General features: G+C 39.9%; 1 protein-coding gene across 3 annotated transcripts in view; it reads right to left on the bottom strand.

Moving 5' to 3' along the window:
* The window catches only part of trps1 (trichorhinophalangeal syndrome I), a 124268-nt gene that overhangs the window by 94885 nt on the left and 7988 nt on the right, over positions 1-21395 (bottom strand). For all 3 annotated transcript variants that reach the window (XM_086279671.1, XM_086279672.1, XM_086279673.1), the window contains exon 2: positions 8200-8725. In XM_086279671.1, coding sequence (XP_086135797.1) covers positions 8200-8212 — 13 coding nt within the window. In that variant the 5' untranslated portion in view covers positions 8213-8725. The remainder of the gene's footprint in view (positions 1-8199; positions 8726-21395) is intronic.

Below are 21395 nucleotides of genomic sequence, written 5' to 3'. Positions count from 1 at the left end.
AAAAACAAAAAAAAGGATAAATGAAAAACAAGAGGAGAGAAGAAAGTGATTACTGGAGAAAAAATTAAAGTGATTATTTTCACCAATTTGAGAAAACAATAACCCTCCCCCCTCAGCTCTATCTCCCATGAGAGCGGCTAAACACAATTGCTGAAAAGAAAGTAATAATTGGAGAAAAATAGAAAGCGATCATTAGAGTTAAGAAGAAAAAAAACACATTCGTTTTGATAATTTCTAATATAGCTAATGCGAAAGAGGAAAAAAAAGGCAAATGTTGTAATTTATGAGAGACGAAAAAGGAAGTGCAGTGAATACGCATGTATGTGTGTGTGAGTCGGAGGAAAAGGGGTAGTAGTTGACATCACTGCTCCTATGTAGACTTCTTTTTTTCTCTTTTCTCAAGACGTTTTTGTTTTTACAGCTTCACTCTGGGCAGACCAGACCGTTGTACACACGTTCATGCGCACAAACACACACACCCTCGCTCGCTCTCCCTCTATCTCTCTCTCGCTCACATACACACATGCACACTCCCATACATATTCCCATACGCACAGACCCCTAAAGGGGCCTTTTTTCCACATTGGACCATATGGTGCAGACAGGCGCACGGAAACAATTCTCTAAAAACAACACACATTCTACACTTAGAAACCTACCACACACACACACACACACACACACACACACACACACACACACAGGCTCATAGATTTTCCCTCTCGCTCTCTCTCTTTCAAACACACACACATACACATGCACACACCAGACAGTTAAATCTGCTGAATGAATTGCTGCCTTGTTCAGCAGTGCACTAATGGCAAGAACCTGCTATGGCGATTACCACACACACACACACACACACACACACACACACACACACACACACACACACACACACACACACCAGGGCTTAGCATTAGGCATTCTAGGGCACTTATCCATTAGAGAGGTTAGTTATTTTCCTCACTCCAAACGTAGGTATTCAGCTTAATATTCCAACAGCGGTGGTTGTAAATCTGCTCGGTTAAGGAGCTGGGGCAGATCTCTCCGAAAAGCTGGATCTCCTTAGTACACCAGGATGGAGCTCAACCAATTATACAAGCTAATAAAAAGGCTGATATTTTACTTGTTTTTATTTTTATTTTACTATAAAAACCTGACGGTGAAGCCTTGAAATCTTTATTTTAAAAAAAGTTGTAATTATGATGTATTCAGTTGCGTATCCTCGTAGCTTTCTTTCTGTTTCAGTAAGTCTTGCTTACCATTTCCATTAGCTTACTCTACTTAAAAAATCTTCCCACATATCCTCTAGGTCACAGTTTTGTTTTCTCTCACAGTCGATAAATCCACTTTTCTGCCAGTCTCTCTAGTTCCCTTTTTCTCTCATGTAATCAAAGACGCAGCAGGTTCTCCATTATTCTTTAAATTTGGCACTTTTCATCTTTCATTTCAGAGTCAAATTTAACAGTGTTTGTTATTGCAGTCAAATGTATCCGATGGACTCAAAGCAGCTGGAGACAAGAATGCCCAATTTTTCAGCTCCACTTACTCAGCATTGATTTGTTAAGACTGAAAAAAGTGACTTCTGTAATGCGCGATGCCGAGAAAGAGAGCACTGAGTCATCTCACTCAGAGGGAAACTTCCTTTCATACTAATGGGGAAGAAACTGCACATAATAAAGAAACGTTTCCATAATGTAAAAGTTACAAACATTACTGTCACAATTATTTTCATTCTTAGTCATTTGCTATTTTATCCTGTGATTGTTTATTTCTAAGTAATACCATTAACTGCTATTAACAGCTTTGTGTTTTCAGCTGAACAGAACCAATGTCAAACCTACTTTGTCAAAAAAAACCAAGAGATTTTGCATGAAAATACTTAAAAGGCCACCCCCAAAGACACCAAAACTAAAGCAAGGCAGAGGCTGTTTAAGCATAAGGCAAGTATGTCTTGCATAAGTAATAATCAACAACGCACTGCTCGACATAGACTAGCAAATCTAGGATACCCCACGTTGTAATGTTTTTAGAAATGCCATGTTAGACCCATAAAAGTTCCTGAAAAGTTCCTGCAGCTGATTTAAACCACACCTTTACACGTTTAGTTCTCTCTAGCATTGTCACTATGAGCAAGGACTATGCGTGTGCATCAGTCTGTGTGCTCTGCAGTGATTGACAGCTGCCGTTGCCGATGCTATACATCCTTCATGAGAGCACTCTGTCTTCTGGATCAAGGAAGCGAGATAATGCATCATGGACAAATGTCTTAATCTCACTTAATCTTACTTGACATTGTCCACTTTTTTTGGGGGGGGGGGGGGGGGGGGGGGCACAAGTGAGAGCCACTGCACAGTTGTAATTTTGTCACACAGACTTTTGTTGTAAATGACACATTAATGTTATCAGAACATAAAAAGGTGTCTGGGGTGCTTTTTTAGTCACAAAGCATCATGTTCAGATGCCATCAAGCTAGTATTAAAAAAAAGGATTTGAGGTTGAAAGTGGCTTTAGTCAGTTTATCTTTAATGACAATTTTGCTCCTGCATTGTTCCACACAACAGCAAGCAGTCCCTCACCACTTGCACAGCCATGTGCTGTGAAACTCATTGCATCGTGGTGACTGTCTGGGTTGCATTTGGCTTCAGTGAGCACCTGAAAAAACTACCGTTTGGAACTATCTGTCAGCCCCCAGCTACTCTGTTTTTATTGTTCTGGCAACTTGTTCTGCTGCTGCCAGGCACCCTGGCTCCTTTGGATGGCTGTGCTGGCTGCTAGTTTTAGCATCACCACCAGCAACTGGCCTGTCAGCTCCCAGCAACTCTGTCTTTATCGTCCTGGGTAAGGGTTCTGGTGCTGCCGGCCTGGCAGGAGTACTATCAGCAGCAGCCTGAGCTTCTGTCTTCCCCTTTGTTGTTCCTCATCAGTGGACTCTCTACAGAGTCTGTCAACAGTTGAAAATTTGATGTAATTCACAAAATCAACTCCGTATTAAAAAAACGAGTGTGGTCGTTAATTTTGTCCAAACTTCCAATACGATGTCATGTTATATAAATGAGTGGGTCAAAGCTGCTACAGAGCACTGCGGTGATAAAACATTTACAAGCAATGCCAGTAAAGACACAGCATTCCTACGACTAATACATGGGTGGAAAAAACTGAATATCAGCAACATTTGATTACAGAAAAAAATGACAGTATGCAGTATTTTGGGGGAGAAACTTCATTCAAGCTGACTTCAAACTTTCTGCAACTCCGTCAAGGCTGCAACTGCAAAGAGATTTCTCCTTCCAGACATACTGGGGCAGCACGCAGCTGTATAGTTCACCAGCATATGGATTAAATAAATACAGTCTGCACAGAGCTTGTTAACACTTGTTCACTTGGATCCAGCACAAGTTTTAGGCAAACCCAACAAAAAAAACATGCACTCACATCTGTGCACACCCAGACCAAAGCGTACATGTAACTTATATGCACACAAAGAAGTATGACACACACATGCAAACATCCTTAAAGGAGTAAATGTGTAGGTAAGTATTGTGAATCCACACATAAATATATAGAGAAACTGGAGGGAACCTTTTGATAAATACTAAGTAGCATGTTAGTGATTAGCAAAAACTCCATTTAGCACACTAAGGCAAGTCTGTTTGTATGTCTGAATCCAATTTAACCAGTTTTCGAATCAGCATAAATTAACTGTATGGGAGTTTCATCTAATCATACACTTGGTTGGATATAAAAAGAATAAATTGTACATTTTAGCTGAATCTTTTATCTTTTACATGCGCACTAACATCTTACGTGTATCCAACAGTTACTTGGAAGTGCTTCAGTTGAGATAGCACAACTCTCTCTCACACACACACACAAAACTGTTGGTTGGGGTCTGATCTACTTCTGGCTATGTAGTCAGTTGCTAACAAAATCTGATTAATGGATTTCAACTCAGTCTCTCCAACAAACACAGAAGCAGACTGAGAGGAAGATGAATTGGTACAAGCTTTGAAAACTAGGTTGGGTCCACTGCCTCAGCTTTGCCTAGTTACCGTTCTTAATCTGATTAATCAAATTTTTTTCCTCCTAGAAAGGCTTTGGAAAATGAGCGCACCAAGCACCGAATGCTAGTCAGGTTTTGCTGTGTGAATCTGACCCTCCAAACAATTTGGATACGAGGAGAAACAAACATGAACTGTGCCATGCGTGCCTGCATTAATGATAACATTTCTTCAAGCCTTCAACTTGTTCCAGCATCAGTTTATGTCGTAAGATATACGATATGCCATCTCGATCCAAATGTTAACCAGGCTTATAGGCCTACCCCAAATCTAGGCATAATATGCCTAGATTTGGGGTAGGCCTATAAGCCAAATCTAGGCATATTATGCCTAGATTTGGGGGTTGCAAGCCTGCTGGCATCTGGGCTGCAATGCGGTAGTATGGACAGCTCTGGGCACAGTTATATAAGCTAATGAACCATCTTAAGAGCCATTGGAGAATTTTTTGTAAACCAAATGCTACATTTATAAACTAACAGCCAATATACAGTACACTGTTGGTCGAGTTTTATCAATATATTACAGACAATGCAATCAATTCCTAAACAGCAACTATTATTGGCCAACTATGTCCTGCCTTGTACTTTGATTGCTCAGAAAGCAAACTCAGAATAAACAGTGTGACAATGCAATCAGGTCTGCTTTCTCAATGTAGTTACAAACAGAGTTACTGCAAGCATGCAAACAGACCATAATTGAGATAAAACAGACTTATGCAAAGAATTAACACGCATCTGTCACCCTGATCTTTGATTGATTCGGTGTCCTTTAAAGTAGTCGATCATTAACAAACTGACAAATTAAGCCATTAATAGCAATGACACCTGGTGACACCTCCTTTATTAATCTTTGCCTGGCTAAATAATAAGTCTTAATTGGAATCTATTAGAATGAATTGTTAGTTGGGATGTCAGGGACAAAGAAAAAGACTTGTGTGCATGAGTTTGTCCATGTACGTCTTTGCGAGAAGATAAAGGTTTAATGCCCTCTCTACTTATTGATGAATGGGTATGTCTCGACGTCCTACACACACATACGCACACGGAAACACTGAAAAGGAAAAAAAAAACGCGCATATGTGTGTGTATGTGTGTGGAAAACTAACAGCGGCAGAGCGCGCTGTAAAGCTGCGAGAAGATGAGATCATCACACACACTGAGCTACCTTCTGACCCATTTTGGCAACAGTCAACAGGTAGTTTACACGCGGATGTTCAAACGTTTTCTAAACCAGGCTCTGCTCTGACTTTTGCTGTTTGAGGCCGACACACACAGACAGTAAGAGGGTGACGCAAAAAGAGAGAGAAAGATCTGCTGACAGACAATGGGGAAGGAACACATCAGGAATCACCACCTCAGAGGAGCGAAACTCTTTTGTGGGCTACTATGTCACAGAAACAAAAAAAAAGTCTTTATATGTGCACACTGCGCTGTGTGTTGCGTGCAGGATCAAATTCAAATGGCTCTAACTCTACTCAACATTGCTCAGTTTTTTTAAAGCCTCAAGAAAAAAACAAAAAAAAACCTGGCACATGTGACTAACATATCAAAGACTAGGAGATAACCCAACATGCACGCACACCACTGCATCTATGAGAACATTTGTATATACACATTTGAAGGCATGCAATCATGCACATGCATACACACAATTGAATAGACACACACACACATGACCACAGCTAAAAGCATCAAGCAGCTCAAAGTAATCCGCCCTGCTGAATAACATCACCAAGCAAAGCCACCGCACCGCATAATGAAAAACATGCTAACACACACACAGATGCTCGCACACTGTGCAAAAGGACATACGCAAATTTGCATATCCATTATCATTCACTATGGTGCATGCAAAATAGCTACGTAGAAAGATATTCATAAAGACGCACCAAAAGTACAGAGACAGTCTCAAAGACACTCTGCAATGATCGTGCATTTACAGTTAAAGGGTCATTTCACCAAAAAAGACCTGCGTTTTTTAGCCTTCCAGGCTGCTTGGAGTTCACTTTAAAGAGATTTCAACAAAGCTGCTAGTACTCATATACTGAGCTATACAAATAAAGAGGATTCATACACTTCCTAAAAAAATCAACTTATCTTACATAACAATGTATAAGAAACCTTGTTCTGGAGAGTTTTGAACGGTTGAAGCAGTTCCCAATAAAAACTGTTGAGACAGCAGAAAGAGCACGAGAGTGTGTGAGAGAAAGAGAAAGGAAGCAGACGTCGAGAGCTTCAGCGTGCGTTGTGACACAGGTAAAGGAGGATACACAGCAGCTGTTTGTGCACCTTTGTTTGTGTGTCTTTGTGTGTGCTCAGCACAGCTGATGGCTGGTGAAAAATGGAAATAAATAAATTCACAAATTTAAAGCGTGTCAGTTCTTGCAGCTTAGTTAGTAACACAAAAGCCCCGATAAGGCAAAATACAGTGCGGTTAAATTACCGTATGTTAGCGTCACAATGCATACAAATGTACACGCCCACATATATACATATATACACACACATCTAGACTAGAATAATTCTCTATTTACATGGCATAATTCAACAATATGGTTGTATGTACCGTATGTGAAAAATATTTCTTGATTTGCGAGCGTTTGGATAAAGGCAGACAGTTCGGCACATACGGTATTTAAACCGAAATAAAAGAATACAGCACTGCTATAATTATAATGTATGCTACACCACAAACCACTGCAGCTTTTTGCACATGCTTACATAATAACCTCAGCTGTAAATATATGTACTTCCTGCAGTACAATAACCTGTGCAGTGCCATTACGTTCTAGGATCCATGAATGCACATAGCAAAAGGAAAAAGTAACCTTTTCAGTTCAAACACTCTCATATCTGAACAAACAGATCATGTTTTGGTGTTGTACAAAACTCAGCATTTAATTGAACAGGCACTCTTATTCATATGTTACCATCCCCTAATTGCAGGCTCACCATTAACGGTCTCTATGTAGCATGTGGGCTTCTGTAAAGCCTTGGAGATCACTGGTACTAATCGACATTGCTAGTAGTTTGCTGTGGTGGTGCTGGAGTTGACGTTTGAAAGCGTATTTATGGGATCTGAAGAGCGAAATTAAAGCAGCGGTGTCAGAAATCTCTTGTTAACAGACATCCCTGGTAACAATTGCATATTTTGGAAGCAAACCAATCAAACAGTAGATCAAGTTGCTCCCTCTAAACTTTACAAAGTGTGAGGAACTAATGAGCTCTGCTAATGAGGTCTACTGAACCAGAATACAGCAGATGCTTACTGGAAGAGCAGGTAATGTTTCGCTATGAGTAAACTGCTCCACTGCTTGATGGCAAAAACAATCTTTTAACTTTTATTTCTGCATAGGAATCATTTGAAACAGCGCAGTATTCGAGCAATATTTAAACAGTTTTCCACCCTCACTGGGTGCCACCAGGCAAACATTAAATACCACAGCGTATGGAGGAGCGATTCAAGGCAACGTGCACAGTCACTTCCTCCACAAGTGATGACTAAGAGCAGTTTTTCATAATACTTCGTTGTTCTGCGTGTACGCCATTTTATCTGCAGTCGCTTAGTAAACTACCCCCCTGTACCCGCTTTGGCTTGAGGTGGTTACATCAGACCCACAAACTGGCCGAGCTCTGAGAACGACGGATGCCTGTTAAAGCTTTTATTTTTTTATTTCTCGTGAAATTGTTTGCTTTCATAGTTTAAAGCAAGACTTGCTGTGCACACACACACCACAAAAACACGCTGAGTTACTGCAGAAAAAGTATATTAATTTTTTTTTTTCAAGGAATGAACGCTGATGCTGCAGAAAAAAAGTGAATTATTGTTTTATTTCTAATGAAAAATAATTCATAAACAATTATTAGCACTTTAATTTAATGTAAAAAAATAAATCCCATTAACATTTGTATTAATATTGTATTAAAGATTAGTGTCTAATTAAAAAGTGTATAATATACATTTAATTATTAAATGTTACACTTGATAAACTGACTTTGTAAATATTCACGGTAGTTTTGTCAGAACATGTAGGACAGAAAGCAGCAGAATCCTGAATATCAGCAGTAAAAACATTAAGTTTAAAGTTGTTCACTTTCCTATTGAGGGATTGAAAGTGAAAACATATATGTCCTACCTCTGCTGATCATCGGGTTATATAAACATCATGGCTGGCTCCTGGCTTTGGCATCGGTTCTGATGAAATGGCTCGGTTTAACCCTACGCCGCAGCGGTCCGTCCAGCAGCGCAGTTCGGCTACTGGCCTTCTGTACTCCACAGCGTAATGGAAAGCAGAAACCAGGTGTCAGACCAGAGCTAGTATCCTTCCATTTCTTAATCAGGTCCACACAACTCCTCGCAGGTCCGTGAGCATCCGCGCTGAAATTCTTCGGCTTCTTTGACTTTTGCTTGTGAAGGTCTTCAACTGTAAGTCGCATCAGCTACTTTTAGTCCACGGCTGCTGCCCCCCCCCCCCTCTCGTACGCTTAACAGCTGGCCATTACAGCTTTGAGTTTGATCAAGTGTGTGTTCTGCGTAAGAGCTGTTATGCAAGCTGTCACGTTTGCTGTCCGGTCCTTTATTTTTTGTTTTGTTTTTTCGTAATTCAATTCTGGTTAAGGTCCTCAGTCATGGTTGTCAGAGTCCACTATCATCTTAACAACCTGCAAAAAGACAGAAAGACAAATACTGTTAGAAATGGGCACATGCTGCAGAAGTTAATGAAACCTATTGGAGCCAGATTTCAGACATTTTTTCCATACTTTACGTTTACGGGAAACAATTTTGCCTGGACTTTAGACGTCTACATTAAAATGGTTGATCAAAGGTGCACAATAGCCAAGAAAACATTCAGTGCCCTGCTCAGACCCCGGCCGGTTTGAGGGTTTTTTTCTTTTCTTTTCCCATATGTGACAGCTGACAATGCCTTTCACATGTGAAGTCAGTTTTGAGGTCTTTTTAAAGTCGGGGCCACGGGTAATTTACAGTACAATTTAAAAAATAAAATAATAATAATAATAATAAATGTGATTCTTTCACAGTGAGCATCGTCAGCTTTCCGTGAACTGAGAAAAAAAAGTTCAATTTTCAACCAAAATCTACAATTAACAAACATGTCTGTGTTTGACAACTGTAAACTCGTTGCTTTTTTGCTTTTTCATGTCAAATTATATTTTCTTTGTACCACCACAGAAGGACGTGAAGCACAACAAACAGCCCGGACATTAACAGTCAGGTAAATAATGAGAAAAGACTGTGCAGGCGCAAAACTACTGGGGGAAAAAAAAGGTCACTAATAATATCCCAAGGATATAATTAACAGTAGAACCCAGCATCTCGCTGTCTTCTTCTTCAAGTATGATTTGCTCACTTTCAATTGTGATTGCTTAATGAATCACAACAAGGCCGTCATTGATGAATAACTTCCAGGAATCAATAAAATAAATGATCACATATTGGATTTCCAGCGGCTGTGCCCGCTGACGAGTCTATTTTTCTTCATTCTGTAATTCTAACTGTTACAAGTTACACTCTAGTTCTCAGTTCCCCCTTTTGTTGCCCCAACCACAAAAATAACCCCACCCTCTGTGTCAGTAACACTCCTCTCCCGCTCTCTTTTTTTTTTTTCATTCTCACTCTGCCACCCTGTCTCCTTCTTTCCATCCATCTCGGCTCTCTCTACCTCGTCCCGCAAATCAAAATGTTAGTCTGTATTTATAATAAACCGTTTTCCTCCAGTGCCTGCATCAACAGTGGATAAAGATTCAATACCTGTTCAGCGGTCTTGACCACTTCCACAGACAGTTCTAACTTTGTTTGGGCTATAGATAGAAAGTTAGCACACCAGAACTGGAGGCTATCATTATCTGAAAATGGATATCTGCTGTTTCGCAAGAAAAAAAATTGCTGGCAATAAAAGCCAAGAACATTATGAGTCATTACTGAAATTATGAGTCATTTTAAAGACCCTCCCATCTTAAAACAGTGCTGTTTTTCAGGATTAAAAACAAACTTCTCAGAAAAAAACACGATGATTTCCAGGTAGGCACTTGGAAAAAAGTTGTCCATAGGTAACCTTGTGAAAGTGTCCACACCACAAAAAAACAAACAAAAAACAAACAAACAAAGAACACAACAAACAAACAAAAAAAGAAGGTGAGAACTCCAGTATCACATCAAGCAGACATGCTTCCGGTTATTACATGATCGACCACATCATGTAATAACAGCGTTATAACGGAGAGGACGAATGTTCTTTTCAAAGCAGAAAAAGAGAAATCTAAGAATCAACTTATTCATTAGCAGTTCTCACAAAAGGAAAAGAAAAGAGGAAAGAAAAGTTTTCTTTATCTTAAGAGTGAGTATAGCTTTAAATATTTTTTTTCCTGTGGAACTCTGACTCAGTCAGCCCCTGCTTACTCATTTTCTCAATCACTGTTTTTTGCTTCTTTGGTGTTTTTCTCTGTATTCTCTGTTTCTTTTTCTTCCTTTCTTTTTTTTTTTACTTCCACTATGACTTTTCTTGTTTTCTTGCATTCATTCATCTCTTTTTCTAGTATAACTTCCATTTCCCAAGCTCACGTCCATCAACTTCACGTTTTTCTCCCTCTCTCCGTTCCATGTCTCTCTCCCATCAATTCATCACTGAGCTCGCTGTCACATTAATGTGTTTCTTCTGACTGTTTTTCCAACTGTCATTGTGGCTGAGATACCCCCCACCTCCCAACCACCGCCACAGCCCCCCCATCCCTTCTGCGCTCACTCCCGCAGCCCCCCACCCCCCCATACACACACACTTTGTGAATGCGTGTGGTCCAGTCCGGCCATAGACTGTTACATTGTCCCAGACAGGTTGGACTGCGCCACTAGCCAGCAGACGAGGGGGGGGATGGGGGGAGGTGGAAAGCGGGGGTTCCTAGGCAATGTTTGTTTTTCTGTTTCCAATTTGGTCCAGCCTGAGGAACTCCACACTCCGCTCTGTCTCAAACACACCATTCATGACGGCCTGACGTACATGATTACACACACATGCCCACTCGCCAGCTCTCAGCTCGCTCCGAAGCACGCACACACATGCAAACAGACGCACACACGCGTTACATGCTCTCACTGCCTCAAACAGACGCACAGACTTAGTGTAAATCCACGACGACAAACATAGCACTCGAGTTCATTTACAATCATTTTTGTCACGAAACACAAGACCCTCAATTTATCTTTGTCCTCATCTTTTATTGTTTTCTGATTTGTTATTGCTAATGCCGGCTCAAATGACATGGTGGTCAAACTAATTACACTCGTTTCTTCCTCATCTTTCGGCAATTTTTTTTCCTCTGCTGTCCCAAGGAAAATAATTGTCTTTGAAGGGCCGTTTTGATGTGTCTTGTTGCCTTTTCAGATCTTATGTAGGCAGAGTTATGCTCCATGTTTCACCAATTAGAGCACAGAGAGTACATTGTTTGACATTCAGCTCAACTCAACCGTTCCAGCTTAAATGGATTATTGTGGTCATTTTTGCTGTTAGGATTTTAAATACACTAACTAAAGATCTTTCTATGTACTAGTAAAATCGTTATCTTGGATCAATACAGACAAACTGTGCTGACAGGTAGTTATCAGTCTTTTCAGATGTCATGGAATTATCGTCCCCCTGTTTGGTTTAAGCATCAACGATGTACAAGCAGGCACTGTATGCAAATGAGGTTTACTATGATTCAGTGCTCTCCGGCCGGTTCCCTGCAGATCATACCAAAAAAGCAGTGCAAAAGCAGCAAGAGCTGCACGCAGAGCTTTGCCGTTCTATCCGCGGCATAAAACGTACTGAGTAGCAGGTGCAAAACCATAAAGCTGGATGTGGAGCTTTCCAATTTTACTGTCAGGTAAACAAAGGAAACTATTAAACTACTCTGGAGATTCTCATAATAATTTGTTTAGTGATTGCAAACAGCTTGTCAATCAAAGAAAGTTGTCTTCTTCCAAAATCGTAAATTAAATTAATATTAGGAGAAGAGACGAAGCAAGTGTTAATCAAAGCAGTCAATGCCCCAACAGAGCAGATCATACAAAGTGCAGACAATCTTGTACAGTGACGAGACAATGATTGGCCTATGGAGAACATCAAATAACCTTAACCATAAGGTCCTGATGGAACAAAAAATGAACTCCATTAAGATCAGGTAAAATACAGCCAGACACTTTTGTGTTGGCATGCATGACAAAAACAATGTTCTGATGACTACGTCTAAGGTAACAAAAAGAATATTTCCATGTTCCTAACAGATCACTAAAATTCACACTGTTAAATAAAAGCAGAGCTGAAAAAGTCAATTATCTGATAAGCTGATCACCGCAGTGTGTGACCATTCAAACGTTCCAATTCCTTGGTTCCCCCTTCCCTAATCTGAGAATTGATTTTTTTTCCACAGTGAATTGAATATTTAGGTGGATTGACTAACAAATCAAGAAAAGTGACGGCAGATTAACTAAAATAATAGTTAATAGATAGATAGATAGTTAATAGCTAGTTAATAGACAGATAGATAGGAACATCATCCTATCAAGCATGCACATGTTCAACCACACCAAAGAACACAATTAAAACTTCTGCTCTACATTTTGCATTGATCTGACCGTCTGCACGGCAAGCGAGCAAACACACTGTGCCAGTGCTTCTGCTCTCTTGTGAATCACACCACTAAGTGACCTTGATCAACCAGATCTTTCAGCTGCTGAGGTTAAAGCTGAGGGAGTGGCTTACCTATTCATTACTGTATGCAACACCCACAGCTTTTAGACTTTTCTCTGACACATATGCACGTGCAAGTTGCTGACATAGCACAGCTTTCCTGTGATACATAGGTTCCCCCTGAGTGGATAAATAAACAGTTGTAGGACTGATATTAGTCCACTTCTTCCTGTGGGGTTTGGAAATTAGTCTAAAACAGCATCACCGTTGCCACCAGTAACACTATTAATATAAAGAAAACTATACTTTACTACATAGTGTTACAAGTGGTTTTGAAACTGCTGAGCAAATTAATCTGCTACATCTTAGAAAACAAGAAAAGAGAAAGCTCAACTAATTACTAGTTAACTGCAGTTGAGGCTGGTAGAGGAGACAAACTTACCAACCACAGTCAAATGAGTATCCACATTTGCCTCGTGGACAGTGCTAATGTCCCACCTTGATGTACGATAGTAGCAGGAAACCGGGAGATGCATAAATCAACAGGGGACTGTTGATTCTGACCTTGCTCTCCACAGCTAAGACTCTCATACATCAAAAATAATGGAGAACAAACTCTGCTTCAGTGGTAGTTGTAGGCGTAATGGAAGGAACTAGTAGCTGCATAAATCAACAAGTTGATTGTTGACTCTTGCCTAGCTGTCTTTTCCCCCAAAATACGGAAAACAAACTACAGCTCTGCCAGAAACACACACGCATTACACACATGCATTCCACGAGCCTGCCGAAGTCTGCCAGACATATCTGATGATTTTGAGTACACGCCCACACCCATGCATGCTTGTGTTTGTGTGTGTGTGCCTTGGTTTGGTTTGTCTGTCTGGGTAGGCTCAAATATTACATCAGTCATACACACTCACATCCACAAACTGAAACAGACAAATACACTAGATCATGCACGCACTGCGCCACATTCGCTATTCAACACTCTGTCTCTCAGGAATACACACACATGCACACAAAGACAACCACACACACACACACACACACAATATTTCCACTGCTGGAGAATCGGACGTTTCCTGCAAGCGGCCGGGAAAAATGTCTGGACAAACTTAAGACGCACACACGTACACACAACGGAACATTTTCAACCCACAATGTTGACATTATATTCCTTTCCAGAGCCCTTCTATCTACAAGCTGGCCAAGTGAAGCAGCGTTTCTCCATTGAGCAGTATCGGGAAGCAAGACTGGAAGACTGTCAGTGATGTCAATCCAGGGCTGGGCTCAATTAAAAGAAAAAAAGGGCTTTAATCGAATCTCAAAAACAAGTATAATCAACTTCTCATAATGGCTTGCTGTAATTTTTTATACGGGATAATTTTCACTGCAGTAAAAACATCTTTAATGAATCTTTTTTTCAGTGTCTAAGAGATGCTGTATTAACTTACCTTTGATATCATGCGTGTATGAGGGTGCAAAAACTGATCTCCACTGAAGGCCAAAGCATCTTTCATTTTCTTAGACTGCAGCAAGGTTACATTTTCAGTGATGCAGTGTTCATTTGCAAAGAGATAGAAAAAGTGACGTACTGCCTTAGAGTCATATCATCGCCTTACATAGCTGAGGTTAACAATTCAGATTCAGCAAACCACATTTAAAAAGCACTTGGTAAAAATTTTAAACATACTAATAAGAGTGCCCCTCTTTTTACCATCTTTTCCTCACAACGCATTAATCAACTCAGCTGGTCGTTATCAATTTAGTCACATTAAAGTTATCTGCATAAACTCTAGTAAACTGTTGTTATCACTGAAAAACTGCAGTTGTCCCTGGTCGTGCAATGTGTTAGAGGTGGAATCGGTCTAAAGGACAATGATAAATACATACCTATAAGCCAAATGAGCAATCAGACCAGTTCTGTTAATGTGCATGACTGCTCAAATATATTAAAAGCAAGCTAGCATTAGCTGACACAAGCTATAAATTCTGTATTGATCCCCAAAGCAAAGGTTCCTAGTTTTCCCCAAATTTTGGTAAAATTCCAGAATAAACAGACTTCACTGTTTAAAACTGACTTTATTTTGAGTGTTCTCTAAGGCATAAATTGGCTAAGCTGGCTAAGCCCCATCCCTTCCTTGCCAATGCTCTTGATCACAAAGTTGAAAAAAATTATAATTTTCTTTTACCTTATATGGAGTTTGTTTTGAAGCCTGTATTACTTGTTTATGCTGACAGCAAGATTAATGGGCTTTCCAAGATAATATTAGCTAGTGCCTCTTACTGGTGGCGCTATGGTGGAGCAGAAGATTGGCACTGACATAGACACTCAGGACATAGCACAAATATATCATTGCTATAATTGTCACAGAAAATTCCACCCTTGACAAAGAAAATCACACAGGCCTACAGGACGGTTGGCAGCCCTCTGGCAACAATGTGTTGCAAGGGAAAAAGATGTATATCTCAAAGGTTAGCAAGCGGTTGTTGACAGTCGCTACTTGAAACAGGTCACAGAGTGGTACGCAGTGCTACACAAAAACCTGCTTGGGATTGCTTTAGCCACTCGCATATTGCCACAGTGGCGGTAGTTTGTGTGAAAAATCCTGACATGTCTGCAAACAGTTGCTAACTAGTCTAGGAACAATGGTGCCACTGTGAAAAGTGCAACACAAAATGGAAATGGAGACCGTTTGCCTTCAAAGTAAAATTTGTGCCTTTTGAAACTCACCCGCAAATGGCGAGGCACTTTCAAAGGCAAACATTTTCCGTTAGCGTCACACTTTTTCAAGTTTCACCAATCTTTGGCAGGTTCTTGGATGAAAATTTGCAAATGACAGCTATCTGCTAGCGACCAAAGCAATCCCAAGGAGGTTTTTGGCATCACACATCACCCCAACTTCCAGGAGCCAACACCGGGAGTATACAATTTTCCCTGTCAACCGTGGGTTGCTGACTGTTTTCTAGACTGAGCTCTAACAGACTATAAAAGACAACATTTATGATGACATTATTAAGTTATGTTACCATCTGTTTTAAAGCATGAAAAATGCTACAGACAGATTCTTTTAACCACAACAGGTGTGACACCAAACAGGTAACCCAAACCAGCACTAACTAGTACAGCAGGGAGGTTCATGTACAACAGGCAAACTTTTCTCATCATTTAACAGAAACTATTCAAAAGGATTTTCTCAGTGCACAAATGGCTGTACTTTCTTGTGGTGCCGATATTCGACACATCTTCAAAGATGATCTCTAATGAGTTTCAACATCATTGCAATGCTCCTAACTTCTCTCTGCTGTTCTATCACCTCCTAGTCCTCATGCTGGTTTTCTCAATTCTCTTTGCTTTCTCTATCTCCTCCATAATAATCTGTAAATCAGACACTGTCACAGTTGCCTCCTTCCTAAGTGTTATTCAGAAGGGACATTTTAAATCTCTGTAACTCCTTGCTTTATCATCTTATATTTTAAGTGAAGCTGTCAGTCCACGGTGTAAATCCACTCGACTGCAACAAGAATATATTTAGGAAACAAATCAAGAGAACTTTGTTTTATGTTAACCTTTATAACATGGCTTCAGTGTTTAAGCTGATTTACGTACCTCTAAAGATAAGGTACATTTTTACTATTTAAAAAAAAAAAATCTTTATCATAATGTAGAACAGACAAAAAAAACTGGGGTGTTGGGTAATCTGACACATCAAATGGATATCAAGTATCAGAAAGAGCAAGTTTTACACAGATGTTAACTGAAAGAATACATAGCAGCGAAGGGAGTGGCCACTTGAAGAGATTACAAATCTCTCATCGCCCAACATTCATCCTGATTTTGTAAACCTCCTCCCAAAGAAGGTAGTTCACGCATTAAACTGACATTTTTTTTTATGTGGCACATGGGAATCTGATCATTTCACTGACTCACTGACTTTTCTAAAAGAGCAAAAGGGAGGGGCGAAAAAGAGCGAAAGAGAGAGTGGAGGCGAGAGAGAGATTCTCACAGCTAGATGAAATCAGCCTGTAAAGAAAAGGGAGAGGACAACTTGTGTGTGAAGCACTAAAAAGCCCAAAAGCCATGTTTCAGAACAAACGCCATGCCCCCCACTGTGCTTTTCCACCCACCGCAACTCACACACATTGGCCTGAAGAAAATTTAACTGTCAGCCGTAAAGTTTTCAACCACAGTAAGTGATCTTTTGCCCCCTTTCTCGCCCCACTTTTCCCCCTTCCTCCTCCTGCCTATGCAAAACAGTCCCCATCTATCTTTCTGTTGTTCATCCTTCTTTCCTCCTTTCCATTTCTCTTCTTATTCTATCTCTATTCTATTGTTGCTGTACATATTGAGCTTCATCTCCTTCTCTATTAATGTCCATCGCAGCCTCCTTTTATTTCCTTTCCTTTCGCCATCAGTGTGTCCATTCATCCATCCATCATTCTATGAGGACCAAACCACTGTCCAACACAGACAGGCAGACACCCTCGCTATCCTATTTTCCTTATAAACTCTTTCCTACCACAAAAAATGAGAAACTATCCCTTTCTCTGTCCATTCTTTATCACACCAACCCCCCACTTACTGCATCCACACATATATCCACACACTTCTGACTGTGGGCCTCTGACACCCACCTCTTCGTCTCCCTTCACAAAAGTCTCAAAGACCCCCAGATGTGTGCCCCCTTAATTTCCATTTCAAAAAAGAACCACCTCCCTCCCTCCATCATCCATCTATCCGTTCATCCACTTCTTCAAACACACTGCAGATACTTCAAAAACACACTATTACACACAGCTTATCAATGACAAGCCTTTTTTTAAAGAAACAAAGAAAAAGAAAAAGCTGCCAATGAAAAATATCAGATCTTTGAAAGGGGAGTACAGGAATGTTGCAGATACAGACATATATGTTTATGCTGACCATCACAAATACCATTTATCCATAAGGAGAAACATGCTGATGGTAACAAATTCTCTTTGCATTTCAAATACTTGTTTGGGACCCAAAGGTGAGCCCTGAGAAAACAATCCATTTAGGTTACTTCCACAGTAAACGCAATAATCTTGCATTTGAGCACAGGTTCATCGTTAGGTGACGTTAATTAAACTGATAACCTTTTTCTTCTTTAACAATACGACTTGCTATTTGCATTCACAATAACTTTTACTGAATTTTTTCTGCACTCAAGGTAACAGTATAATTTAATAGTGAAACTGCAGGCACTAAGGTTATTTCATTTTGCTGGGGGGGGGTTTCATTTTTTTAGTTGTTGTTTGTTCGACGGAAACGATGAAAACTGTGTTATAGAAAGTCACTGAACTGTTTCAAGTTTTTTATATTCACAGCCAATTTATAGGTATACATTTAAAAAAAAAAATTAAAACAATACTTGTGCAGTACTGCAAATTTATTCATCTAATTCCCTGTTTATTTTCTACACTTCTGGTGACTCGGCACTAGAGCAGGGCGATATGGCCAAAAATATTTATCACGATATATATTTGAAAATTTGCGATAACGATATAACCGACGATATAATTGATGCGAGACAAAATACAATTCCACAACATTACTAGCGCAAAAAGACAACCTTCCATTTATTTTCACTTAAACAAGAAGCTGGTTTTTATGTACATTAAAGCTTTATAAAAATGTAACAGTGCAAATGCAAATTCCTTGCTGAAAGTTTAACCAAAAGGCATTTCCAGTAGAAATGGGCTGACATATCCTGAGCATAACCATGTATAATATCCACTGAAGTTAAAAAGAGGTGCTTTGCAACATTAAACTGCAGTGTGCAGTACGCATTTTTCGGACCATAAGGTGCACGGGATTATAAGGCACATTAAGCGAAACAAAGCAGTCAGATAAATCAAACTTTATTAAACTCATTCTTCTTGCTTCCTCCACTTCTGTACCATTGATTCATTAATGTTGAATTCTCTGGCAGCTGCTCTATTCCCATGTTGTTGCAGTATATTAATGACTAACCTCGTATTGTGGATGGATTATCTCAGTTGTTCTCCTGACTGAAGTTTGGTCCGTTTACAGTATCCTGCCATGCGATTGCATTTGTCTCTAACCATGAAGAACCTTCACGTTAACTTTTATAAGTGGAAAAGTGTTAGTGTTCGTCCTCCAGCTTCACTGTTTATGTTATGCTAACATAGCTGTGTCGCTAGCGATCACGTAGCACATCATTATATACCAGCTAGCCCAACTTCAGTAACCCTACAAACGTCAATGCTGTTTAGTTTCCTGTCTTCATTTATGTTGGAAGTGATAGCAGAGCTGCACGTTTGATTTTTTTCAGAAATCTCTCCGTCAGAACATGCTATATCATGCTTAGGTAACTAGCGAAACTAGCGAGCTAACTTCCGCTAGCTTCCTGCTAACTTCTAACTCCGTTAAATGTAATAACTTTTGTTTTCATGGATGCCTGGAAGTTAAACTTTATAGTTACACCTGGTAAAGCAGCAATGCTGATCGTTTTATTAAAGATGAAAGAATTTAGACAGTTTTTAACTCTAAGTGATGCTGCAGTGTTCGTTTGACCTGAAGCATACGGAGTTTAGGACCCAGATTACTCCCAGATTTAAGAGCATCTTAGTCCGACAAATATGACAATAACAACGGCCGCTTGCATGTTCTGCAAAAAAATGTGCTTTGTCGTGTATCTGACGGACAAACACCAAACCAGTTCCACATCACTGAAGTTGCACCATTTTTACAAACCAATTCTGGTTCATCTGTTTCACTCAACAATCGGCCATGTGCGTATGAAAACAAAGGCACTGCGCATGCGCGTTTTACTCCCATTCTATCGCGATATTTCATTTTCCTATCGTTGCCTAACATTATACCGGTATTACCGTGAACGGTATAATATGGCCCAGCCCTACTCGGCACCATATTTCTGTTGCTAACTTACCAAATACAATTGCTAAGTTCAGCTACCGCGTTCCTGTTTAGCTGCTAGTAGACTTTTCTCATCTTCGGCCTACTGAACTATGAATAGTTGCGTTATCCTGTTAAATGAATACTGTCTGTCCACATTACAGACAGGCAGGAGTGATAACACTTGTTACCTAGCTCAGAATTTCATCATTTTAATAATTAGCCACTGCCACCAGATGCTACATTAATAATAAATTAGCAGATGGCTAATGTTGTTATCAGGCAATTGCTAATAGCTAAATAGCTAAATTTAGTATTCATTAGTATTTTTATACATTTTTTTCAAAATTCTATTCAGTACTTACATTGACTATGGTACTTACAGTCAAAAAAAAATACTGTTACATTTTTAGAATTTTAGAATTTTGGTATCAATAAAGAGTGCTAACTATCCATTCCATTACTATCCAAAATAGTAATAGCTGGTACCAATCCCTATTGCATGATACACGATACCCAATTTTACATCAGCCCGAAATCCCTTTAAAACAATATTATTCTTAGATCACATCATTTAAAGCCATTAACCACAAAGCATGTTCAATGGCTATATCTAACCATTAACCATTCAACATTGTCAAACAGCCACAAGACAACCCTGCTACCCCACAGATATAAAATTCCAAATGGAGGGAGGGAGTACATCAGCCAAAAGGTTGTGGCTTGGTGCCCAAAGTCAAGTGTTTCATTTTAACTCAAACAATTTACTGCATTAGATTTCATACATTTAAAAAGTCCTTGTACCAGAACAAGCTACAACACCTTCAAATGTGCTGATTAAGCACTCTTCACTGCTGGGAGAGAAGATTAGTCCCTGCCTTTTCAACGTTTATGTGGCTTGAAGAGAAGCCCTGAGGGCATCTGCTCTAACTGTCTGCAGGGGTGTACCCTCTAAAGCCCAAAGCTGCTATCGCACAATTACTTTACAATATCAAAAACCAAGCCCAGCACCATCCTGCAGAGAACAGGTGAGGCAGTTAGCTATGTCTAACTTCATTTTTCTGCTTCTTTCAGAAATGTCAAGCCAGACCAGAAGCAAGTTGAAAGGGTGTCATATCTCCCTGTGCTTCTTGCTGCCTTCTGTTATAGGGCAACCAGCCAGGGATACATGAATAAAATAACACATCAGGCCAGGCTAGACTGGCCCTTCATGAAATACAGTTACAGCAGAATTACAGTTCCACTCCTAATCCGTATTCCCTCATCTTTATTTTCTACAGACTAAATAGTCCACACGGCCACAGGCAGAAGAAAAGAACGAGAAAAAATAAATCAGGAGAAGCAACGTGTGGCTATGTGCTTTAATGAAAAAAACAATGTTAGTCGCTTAAATCATAGTTTTAATTTGACGGGACGCCATAAAAAGTCTGCCCCTTCTAACACACAACCACGCAGAGAAAAGCGCACAGTGAGAGACACACGCATACATGCACCAGAGTGAGGACAAAGACTACTTTGAAAAGTTACTCAGCCACCAGATGTTTTAGTCTGATCCCAGACTACAATACTAATGGGGCTGTACGCGCGTGTGTGTGTGTGTGTGTGTGTGTGTGTGTGCAGAGAGGAGAGGGGAGAGAGACAAGCCGATAGTTTTAAGACAGTAGAAGTAAAGTTTGTTCCTCAGCAGGTCTATAGTAGTAACAAGGACATGCAAACACTCTCAAGGTAAACAAACTGCTTGGCTGCA

The sequence above is a fragment of the Aulonocara sp. 'chitande type north' Nkhata Bay genome, linkage group LG22 (assembly GCF_057382095.1).
Source record: "Aulonocara sp. 'chitande type north' Nkhata Bay isolate Kocher_YH1m ecotype deep benthic linkage group LG22, A_spYH_male_GT1.1, whole genome shotgun sequence".
Classification (NCBI taxonomy): domain Eukaryota; kingdom Metazoa; phylum Chordata; class Actinopteri; order Cichliformes; family Cichlidae; genus Aulonocara; species Aulonocara sp. 'chitande type north' Nkhata Bay.
Note: the sequence above shows the minus strand (reverse complement) of the source record. Positions and strands in the feature narration are given on the sequence as shown.